Genomic DNA, 11289 nt, shown 5'->3' with positions numbered 1-11289 from the left:
CCTGGTTGCCTTTGGCTTGTAGAACAACAGTTAGCACTATTTTTTTTTTTTTTTACAGCACCCAATCATCCTGAATAGGTGGCGGTTTAAATCTGGGTCCACACATCTGAGAATTATTTTGGCTGGAAGCCTCGTCTGCTCTTCGACACACATGATTTAACAAAGGTGACCTATATCTGTGCCTCTCAAACCGGTGTACAGGGAGCTTCCAGGTTTCTCTGCAGGGCTCTCAAGGGGTCTCCGTGAATCATAAATAGGTTTACCAACTGCAGAATAGAATATTTAAAAAATATATCAGTATATAGTATATCATGTAATTCTGGTCAAATTTATACCTTATAGTTCAAAGGATTTTTCAGGTCTTTGAGACTTATATCACAGCTAATTTGGAATGAAATGACTTTTACTGTATGTAAAAGAAAATGATTTTATGGAGGGCTTTAATAATTCACTGAAGACTTTTTGACATCACAGCAGAAAAAGTAGATGTTAATAATGCAGGTAACAATGACTAAACTCCATTCAGCTGGGTCAGTTTCAAGGCCCTGGTTTTGTGCACACTGCTGGTTCTCTCTCAAGCGGTCATTACGTTCAGCGATATTATAATAAATCAAAATAAATGCTAAAAAATATTAATCCTCATTTTCTCCTCTGCTCTGTGCATTGTAGCTATTTTTCCCTGACTTATTATCTGGTCTAAAATCTTCTAAGTAAAGACACATTTGCTCTGGAACTTGCACCATGTTTATGTCACAGGCTGTTGTAATCAGGTAAGAAGGGCCTAGATATTAAAGTGGACCTCTTATGCTAATTTCCTGCTCCATTTAAAAACAATACAAATCTCGGGCTCTGGTAGAGTAGCTTTGCATTACTCACATTTGAGAATAACCCTTCTTTGCCTGGGTACACCCACTGTCTGAAACCAGCCAGCTCCTCTCCCTTTAAGGCAACTTTCCCCCGACAGAAGGTTTGTACAGCAGCTTTGTGCTCGCATCTAGAGGGATACCTCCTGTCTTTTACACGATACACATCCAAGAATAGAAAAAAAAAGTACATGGAGAACTCTGAAGCCTAAGCTTCTAATGCACAGGGATTATTTGAACATACACTGACCCCATTATTTAAAACTTTGGCCACATTCATGGTCAACTGAATTTGTGCTGTGTGTGAGTGGATGTGTGTCTGTGTGTGTGAGGATGTGCATAATCCCCCGCAACTCTAAAAGGAAGAAATTAAATGCCAAACCTAGACTTTTTAATCACCATGGAGATTCACACTCACTAGCTTACATGGATGGAAGCCCCCCCCCCCCCCCCCCCCCCACCACCACCACCTTAAGAGATGGGGCAGTTTTTCACAGAAAGAGGACTGTGAGAAATCTGGAGTCGCTTCAGACTTAAAGCCACAGTCAGTATGGACAAGATGTGTTGGTTCTTTTCATACTTTTAAGACAAGCTTGACATTATTTTTGAGGAAAAGGGGAAAGAAAATGGTAATAATCGGTCTTTAATTGAATACTTCAGGATTTTGTCTCCCAAAGGTTATGAGGAAGCTTTAAAACTAAACCAAATGTCACCTTGGGGACGCATTTGAACGTACCCAAGGGAAACAGCTAGTAAGTATAGGGTAGATCGTGTGTTTAGGATCAACGTGAAGGGCTTTAAACAACAAAAGTACAAAAATATTAAAAATAATTTGTAAAAAATAATGAATTTTACACTTTAACTTGGCTTGTGGTCAAATTTTTGAAGGTGGATTTGGGGTTGGGGTGACAGGTCTTCTACAGCCTATCTATAAACTCTAAATTTTTTAATAAATGTATTTATTCTTCTCACAGATTTGTCTAAAACCATAAAAGTGAAATATTTCACAGTCGGGTTTATTTAATCCAATTTCAGATTAGTCGCAGTGAATAATTTCATCAGGGCCAAAAATGAATAGGCGATGAATCTTCCATTCTTGTGCCACGGAAACATCCAACATGTTAATTTCCTGATGATGAAATTTCAAGCTGACCATCCTCATCACGATGAAGATCCGGTAATAACGTGACAGGATCAGGCTGAACCCAAACCGAGCAGCAGCAGCAGCAACAGTGAACTTATGATCAGGCTGTGATGCACACGGGTGACGCCGCGCTCCTGTAGTCGCATAACCAAAGACTGGCGTGGGATCCTTGCCTGCTGCGCCTCATCTGGAATAACGTCGGGAAAATCCAGAAATTTCATTAGCGGGTGATTTTTTTTCTCTGAAAGAGGGCGAGCCTTGTTGAGAATAATCCCTTTTGGGCAAACGTTTTCATCGGCAGGGGGTTTTCTGTACTTTGCAGAAGCCAGAGCAGATTTATTCCGATAGAGAATCGCTAAATAATAAGGTAAGAAGTGCGTGCACTTTGAGCTATGTGCCATGTCTTAGATGTATCTCAGATTATACATGCAGGGATGGGTTCGTGTTGATATGTCGCGCATTATGTTTCATATTTTCCTTTGGTGTGAATGAATGGGGATTGAGGAGAGGGCTGGCTCTCTGGCACCTGCGCATCCTTTGAAATAAAGCATCTGCGTTCTGCCTGGAAAGAGCCAGAAAAACAGAAATAAGGCAGAGAGCGATTATTTGGTGAATTTACAAAATGTCACCAAGATTTCTGCACTTAATGGGCTTTTCTCTCTCTCGCTTTTCTCCCACCCCTCCAATGTGGCTCTGCGGCGGCACCGAGGAGGGCTGTGTTGTGTTTTAAAAATAGCTGTTTGCTTCTTGCATTTTGACATGTTTGCTGGCCCGATGCGCACGGAAAGATGTCATTAGGAGCAGGATGGGGGGGATCTAATCTGAAAATACTCTCACTGCGTCGTTTCCATCGGAATGCAGCAGCGTCTCCCTCTCCAGCTCTCACAGGAGGCGGTTAGCTTTAATAGCATTAACACGGATGTCATTGCCTAAAGCGTGATATAAAACAGCATCCGATGGCAGAACGAGTCGTTCATACCTGTGGCCTGTGCGCAATGTGGCTGATATTTCTATTAAACGCCGCAGTTGCAGCGCGTCGAGCCGTTTCTCTCAGCTCAACGCTCCGTGAAACAGTTTTGTCATCTTCCTGCAAAATGTTGCTCCTCAAGGTCATTCGCTGTAGCCTATTTTAGAGATAATACCCAACATCTGTTACTGTAATTACTAATCACGCTCGCCAAGCTTGGTTCTATGACATGCAGGGGATGGACGTTAAAAGCTGTGGTTTGCAGTGATTTGGGCTGTAGCGCACATTTCTGCCGTTTGTTGTGGAAGGCCCAAGCCAATGCAGTGCTGCCTGTGGTGGAGCTGTCCAGCCTGCTGTCATGCTGCAGAGATGTGGACCATATGTTGGTCTCAAGTTGTGGACACTCCCACAACGGCCTGTATTTGGAATACAAATAATATTCTGCTCTCTCATTTGTTCAATTATGCAATGGAAGTTGACGCATCCTTGGCCACTTATGTCATTCGCCACATGATGAGTAAATAATTAATGAATGTGGGGCTTCTGATGGACTGCCCTGGTGTGGTTGGCTTAAGTTGTCAAACAAACTAACCCAGGCTGATTGTTGTGCAGCTTTCCCACGGCTTCTTTAAACACTGGATTACATGCAGGCCACTCGTGTTTTCCATTGATCCAGTGCTGTGTGCTCCTGCACGCTGCTCTTACTCGTGTCTGTGGACTTACTGCAGCAGCCTCTCTTTTACAAGCAAGCACAGCCTTTGTTGTCATTGTCAGGTTATAGGACAGCGTTTGCAGTGGAAACTTGATAGCAGCGATCGAACATTTGATGAACTGGATCTGCTCTGATGGTGTTGATCCAGGTCAGTGCTACCCAGGCCACTGGCTGGCACAAACAGGCTGAAGGGACCGAAATAGAACATAAGCACCGGGGCAATATTTGCTGCCATCCCAGAAGAAAAAGAGCACATTTTTTACACTCTGTGCTCATTTTTTCGAAGTGGGAATCTGACAAATATTTTCGAGCCGAAGCAAAAGCAAATGCATTATTCACGTGTTCTTGCACCACAGGAAACATGGGTAAGCAGAACAGCAAGCTGACTCCTGAGGTGATGGAGGATCTGGTGAAGAACACAGAGTTTAATGAACATGAGCTGAAGCAGTGGTACAAAGGCTTCCTGAAGGACTGCCCCAGTGGCAGGCTGAATCTGGATGAGTTCCAGCAGCTTTATGTGAAGGTTTGTGTCCAGAAGCTCCCGCTCTTCTTTATCAACTGCCTCTTTTGCATCTGTTGGAGTTATTTGTTGTACAAACTAATCATGCAGCAGTAGAGGACTTATTTTCCCTTTTAAAAAGCTGTGCTTATCCTGTAACAATAAGGCACCAGTTGACCTCTCTCTACTGTTTTGTGCAGTTCTTCCCTTACGGTGATGCGTCAAAATTTGCACAACACGCCTTCAGAACCTTTGACAAAAACGGAGACGGGACCATTGATTTCCGAGAGTTCATCTGCGCTCTGTCCATCACATCCCGTGGCAGCTTTGAGCAGAAACTCAACTGGGCCTTCAACATGTATGACCTGGATGGTGATGGCAAAATAACCAGAGTGGAAATGCTGGAGATAATCGAGGTGAGGGATTATGGAGTCATTAAGCTTTTGCTCATCAGGAGACTGGCTCTGAGGGTTTTTTTTCTCCATTGGTTTTTGGTGTTATCAGTCTCCCACACACCTGCAGAGCCTTGAGTACAGATACAGTTTCGTAATGGCAAAACTGCAGTTGTATTGAATTGCATTTGGCTATTTGTGGAAACACAATCTATAAAATAAATCCGATATGTGTCAGTGATATCAGAGCATATTGACAGCCCCTACTGAGACTGTCAATATGCTCTGAAGTGTGCAACAGTGCAAAAACAGTCAGACAAAACCCCATTATTTTATGACCTGAGAGTTTTTAACATTAGTAAGAAGTTATTTTTCACATAATTGACTTATGGTTTTCAAATAAATCACCTCAGAGCAAAGAGCCCAGATTTCAGCTTGTTAAATGTGGGAATTAGCTGTTTTTGTTTTTGTTTTTCCAGTAATTTTGACTTTTGGAGATTTGAGCATTGTAACTGTGTTCAAATCACAGTTTGGGTCTTTATAAAACTTTTCTTTAGCAAACCCAAAAGCAGCCAAACAGTTTGAAGAATAAACAAATACATTGGCATCATACTATTGCACTCAAAAAAGAATTATTATGCTTAAACACAGGACTACAACTGACCCATGTGGCTGTTATTATTGTTATTATAGAGCTACCCAACAATATTTAAGTATTTAACATCATGGACACCTGCGATGATCCAATGAAATGGTAAAATGGTAAATGGTCTGTATTTGTATAGCGCTTTACTAGTCCCTAAGGACCCCAAAGCACTTTACATATCCAGTCATCCACACATTCACACACTGGTGATGGCAAGCTACATTGTAGCCACAGCCACCCTGGGTCGCACTGACAGAGGCGAGGCTGCCGGACACTGGCGCCACCGGGCCCTCTGACCACCACCAGTAGGCAACGGGTGAAGTGTCTTGTCCAAGGACACAATGACCGAGACTGTCCAAGCCGGGGCTCGAACCGGCAACCTTCCGATTACATGGCGAACTCTTGAGGCACTTTGGAATATATGTTATTCCAAAAGTGGCATTCGATATATATTTGGACACACGACTTGTGCACTACTGCATAAAGGAGTATTAGGGCCACATTAAGAAAGAAAAGGCAAATATATTTTTATATTAATATTGTTCATATTGAGACTAAAGCTGAAATGTTGTTGTTTCAAGTCAGACAAATGCCATGGCTGCTTTGCCCTCTACAAAATAGCTTGCGTAGAGTTAGCGCAAGTGTATTTAAGAGTTGGTTTTAATAACAAGGAAATTATTTCTCTTTTATTACATAAACACGATGTGGTGATAAGTGCAATGATGTTGAAGAGATGGTGCAAAAAGCTGCATCTGTTCAGAAGGAAAAAACACAAACTTCGAGGGGTTGGCTTCATTTGTGCAAAATGAAATAGCTGGCAATGGATGATCACAAAACACAATCAGAACGCTGATGAAGTTGTTGTGTCAACTCATCAAGTCCACATTTCAACTTTAGCTAATATTTCGACATGATTCTCAAAAATAGCATTTCAAGTTTAATCTGAAGATTTGGGTTTATTCTTAAATTGAACAATAATAATGAAAAAATCTGTTCTTTTGGTGTTTTTTTGGTAAAACTCTGTCACACTTATTGGGTACTCGAGTAGAATTATAACTTTTACTTAAATAAAAAGTCAAAATGATTTTCACACTTTTACAAAGGATTTTCCAACTCGACTCTTGTTTGCACTGTTGTGCAACACTGCTTTTGAAATAATTCAATAAATCAGTAAAGGCCCAGTGTTTCCTGCACATTTGATATATATTAATGAAATATTCAGAGTTCTTGGTCTTCTGTGTGCAATCAAATTTCAGCCTGCTGACAGAAAATAGCAGCATGCATACATTATTCAACCACTGGTACTATTTCCATCCACGGATTACTTTTGCTTAATAATTGTATGTAGCTTGTTGTTGTTTACTTGTAGCCATTTCAGCAATTTAATCATGAATCTCCACAAAAATGATATTATTTCAACATTTGACTTTTATCTGTTTATTCACTGCTTCATCCATCCATTCATCTTTTATTCTTGCACAGCAAACCACAGTTCTCAGCTAATTTCTCGCCACACCTCGCCCACAGGCTATCTACAAAATGGTGGGCACGGTGATCATGATGAAAATGAACGAGGACGGTTTGACACCAGAGCAGAGGGTGGACAAGATCTTCAGTAAAATGGATAAAAACAACGACGACCAGATCTCGCTGGAGGAGTTCAAAGAGGCGGCAAAGAGCGACCCGTCCATCGTGCTCCTGTTGCAGTGTGACATGCAGAAGTGAGCCGTCGCTGCTCCCTCCTCTTCCTGTCTGTATCCACACACTCTGGACAGCAGCACACGTTTTAATGTCTCATTAGGTTCTCTGCCATTTCCACAGGAAAAAAAATAACAAAAAACAATGCTTGGACTATTTTTCAATGGACTCGCTTCTTGTGGTTGTATGCATGAGAATGTCAAATGCTGAATAATTTTGAACATAGCTATAAGATATCATACATTTCTATCTGACAACATGCCAATGTGATTTGTGCACAGTAACTCCTCTACATTCTCATTCAACCTTAGCTTGTATATCAGTGGAGCACTGCATTAAATTATGTTTCTGCAGTATTTAGGATCCCCAGTGTTCACTGCTGCAACTACTGTACGCTTTACATGATAGTAACTAAATAATTCCTATGATAATTGTAACTGTCTCTACTGTACAGACTTATTGAGCTCTTGGAGGGTAGAAAGGCTCCTGTCTGTTCCAGATGTTTTCACACAGTGGAACCAAGAAGAGTAGGTTCTTTGCATGCATATATTATGTGTCAAAAAAAAATCTCTTACCTTTTTCATCTTTAGGTGGTTATGAAAAGAGAAACCGTCACTCTAAATTCATTTAGTATTGTTGCATGGGATGTACAGTATGTGACTCATTAGACCATTAGTTCACCTCCTGTAATGTGGGAGCATGCTTCCTTCCATTCGATACACGTGTATGTGTGACACTTTTCGAAAGGTTTTTGGGTTGCAGTTGAGGGCTAATCTCCAAGGAAGAGCTTTCACGTGAACATATTATATTTTGCTTAAGTGACTTACAGAATGAGCAGAAATATATTTATGCAACATGCGTCCCTTAATGTTATTATTGTACTGCTGCCGCTTAATCTAGAGACGAGGCCAGACTTACAGCATTAGGCGCATTATTCCCCACGGCGATCCCAGATTGGCTTCTTTTTAGGCTTCTTCTTTGATTTATGGTTTACTCGAGTTAACGTTAAAGTAACTAAACTTTACTCAGTACATATCAACTTGTTTACAGAAATGAAGAGCACTGCAAAATTAATAGTCTTGGCTTTTGACCTTATTGCTGGGAGCTCACTCTTAAAGCTAGGGCCCTCGTGAGAGGGGCTCCACTTTCCAGTGCAGCAAAAGGAGGGAAAAAGCCTTACATATATGTTTACCGAACACACTGCATTCCTTCGTATAAAACTTTTTTGTAAGGAGAAACTTTTTATCGAAAGGTCTCATCTTCTAATCTATTCCGTTCGCCGCAGTCATTAAAGATGCAGGACCCTCGAGAGAGGTGCTCGATAAAGCTTTTGAGAGAGCGTTTCAGAGCGAGACAGCAACGAGTTGGCGAAGGTTGAAACTATTGCAGAAATTCTCGTTCAGCGGTTTTGCTTCCCCATTTCCAGGCTATGCAAGCAAGGACTGAGTGTCTGCTTGTAGTCCACTTATAGTAGTGGAAGGTGCAGAAGCTTGTCATTGTTCTGTCTCAAATCAAGCATTACATTATCAGTGTCTATATAATTTATAAATTTCAGGCCAGTCACCATGTCAGATTCTTTGTCTAGTAAATGTTTATATCAAATATGAAAAAGCATAATACAAGTGACTGTATTCTTTTATACATGTGGCATGTGTTGCACCCAAAAATAATTCTGTAGTGATTAAAACAAATAAACCATGAACAGGCTTTTTTCAAAAGGCACGGGCTGCCAGGTGGACTTAATGGGCACAAAATAAAATCATCTCTGAACACAGTGCTCTGTATGGATGGACAAAGGGATGAATGGATGGACAGCCTTGTGTGCATAAATCATATGATCCGCATAAAACCTGCTCAGAATTACAGTTTTATTTGTGACAGTGCTTTCAATTATCCACAAAAATGACTATTAACAACTACTGCAAGATAATCAATGAAGACTTTTGATAAAGAAAACAGGAACAGTGACAACAAGTAGCTAAAAAAAGAGCACTAATATTGTGGCAATATTTGCAAACTGAGTAAAGAGCTGGGTTGATTGACTAAAAGTCTCAAGGTATCACATTGGTGAGGTAAATTTAAATCGTATCTTTACAAAAGGATAAAAAGAGCTTCCCACTGGACACACCACCCACTTTGGGACTTAGTAGCTCAGTATGGGTATCACCACGAGTATAATAGTACTACAACCCTTTCCAGTACTGCTTATTTATGCAGCACTTTAACACTACTCTTGTCAGCCCCGTAAAAACAGAAAAATGACATCACAATTTGATTTTTCATCAAAAACTATCCAGCAATATAGAAGAAAATCTATATCAGAATAAAAGCAAGTACCTGATACTACCTCTCTTTTACCCTAAACGTTATACTCTTTTCCAGCTCCCTATTTGTCTTCACGATTCACAGTTCAAAATAATCCACACTATAATTCATCCACTACCTGAAACAACCAGTTTTTAACCCAGGAAGTAGAGGCCTCCACCAAACAAATTCACTCAAGTGGCTTAAAACAAATGTTCACCAGGGAGGACAGCAGGATCCTTGACTGTGTTGTTGGGTTGGAAGTCCACACACATACAGACCAGTACCTACTCTCTGACTCCCACCACCCTGTGAAACACAACGTTGAGGTGATAAGGAGCCTACAACACCAGGCAGAAAATATTTCCTCTAAGGAAAAAGGGAAAGAAAAGGAACACACACTTAAAGAAAGCTCTTAATAAAACATGGTTATCGCAACTGGGCCTCCATTAAATCAGCAAATATGTACACGAAAGAAGGTCAGACACCAGCAGACCCAGCAAGACCCTCAGACAAAATTGATTCATCCATGGGACAAAACTCTAAAACACAAGCTAAACAGGACAGAGTATGCTCTGCAGTGACAAATGCTTGGACCTCCACAAAGGAGAAACCAAACAGGCACTCCATTAACCCAACACAACACAGAAGACCCACCTTTACAGGACAAGACTCAGCTATGCATCTGCACTGGAACTTTCTTGATGATGCCAGTGTTCACATTGTGGACCAAGAGCATCTAAGCCCCCTGTGAACGACCATCACTGAACAGAGGTGGTGGCTTACAACACCAGCTATCAACCACCTGCAATGCCGTCATGAGATCCCTTCCCGAGTGCTTCAATCCCAACTCACACCTGGCCTCATGTGATCCCAATAAGTCACATGATGCAGTGGGGCAAGGTTACAAGGTGGTTTCACCATTAACCCCCAGTGTTGGTAATGACCCATACTTTTTTTTTTTAAATACACCTTTGTTCATGTGATGACTCACATGATCGATAGTGGGTTGATGACCCTCACAACCACCTGGGAGGGGACAACCAACCACTAAGAGTAAAATATCTGGGACTCTTTTATTTTTAGAACTGAAGAAGTCTCTTGGATGAGAGGTGGAACACCCACAAATGACACATGGCTGTCCAACTGGTCTGTCATTTCACTGCCTTCATCTCAGTTTCTGCAAACAAAGACAAACTTCTTATTTCAGTCGCATAAGCCAAATTGTTTCTCCATTGTGTTGGCTTTCAAGAAAACTCAATCATCAAAATTTCTGTCTAAGGTCTTTGTGTCTGTGAAGGTTCTCAGTCATCCAGGTCATCGTAGTCAAAGGAGCTTACAAAGAAAAGCGTCTGGACTTCTTTAAGTTGCTTGAAGACGTTTCACCTCTCATCCGAGAAGCTTCTTCAGTTCTAAGGTCAAATGGTGGGGAGTCCCAGATTTAAAACCTAGTGGGAGTATCCCCCCACAGACAAAGGGACCCCCTGATGATCCTCTAATCGCCTGAGCCAAGGTGTGAAGCCAGGGTTTCGGGTGAGCTCATTGTGAAACCTGGCCCCACCTTATCATGCTAATTCCTGAGTTTTGTCAAAACTCCTAAACACAAACTTAACAACGTGGTGTATGCTGTACAGTGCAGCGAGGAATGCCCAGACCTCTACATTGGAGAGACCAAACAGCCACTTCACAAGCGCATGGCACAACACAGAAGAGTCACCTCCACGGGACAAGACTCAGCAGTCCATCTGCATCTTAAGGACAAAGGTCACTCTTTCGAGGATGCCAATGTTCACATTTTGGACAGAGAGGACAGATGGTTTGAAAGAGGAGTGAAAGAAGCCATCTATGTCCACTGTGAGCGACCATCTTTGAACAGAGGCGGTGGTTTACTACACCAACTGTCTGCCATCTATAATCAAGTTTTGAGTTCCCTCCCCAGACGCCTTAATGCCCACTCACATCCTGGGCCATCTGACCTCAGGAAATCACATGATAGGGTGGGGCCAGGTTTCACAATGAGCCCATGCGAAACTCTGGCTGATTGGGACCCACACCCAGTTTCAC

General features: G+C 41.7%; 1 protein-coding gene across 1 annotated transcript; it reads left to right on the top strand.

Annotated features, from left to right (window-relative positions):
• Positions 1-2051: 2051 nt before the first annotated feature.
• vsnl1b (visinin-like 1b) lies at positions 2052-8641 on the top strand. The gene is made up of 4 exons (XM_085256676.1): positions 2052-2374; positions 4043-4209; positions 4386-4601; positions 6751-8641. Exons 2-4 carry the CDS (start codon positions 4048-4050, stop codon positions 6946-6948), a joined length of 576 nt encoding a protein of 191 aa, XP_085112802.1. The 5' UTR covers positions 2052-2374; positions 4043-4047; the 3' UTR covers positions 6949-8641.
• The last annotated feature ends 2648 nt before the right edge of the window (positions 8642-11289 follow it).

This window comes from Mchenga conophoros, linkage group LG19 (assembly GCF_057382185.1).
Source record: "Mchenga conophoros isolate Kocher_MC1m ecotype Shallow Benthic linkage group LG19, M_conophoros_male_GT1.1, whole genome shotgun sequence".
Lineage (NCBI taxonomy): Eukaryota > Metazoa > Chordata > Actinopteri > Cichliformes > Cichlidae > Mchenga > Mchenga conophoros.
The sequence above is the reverse complement of the archived record's forward strand: the minus strand, read 5'-3'. Positions and strand labels throughout refer to the sequence as shown.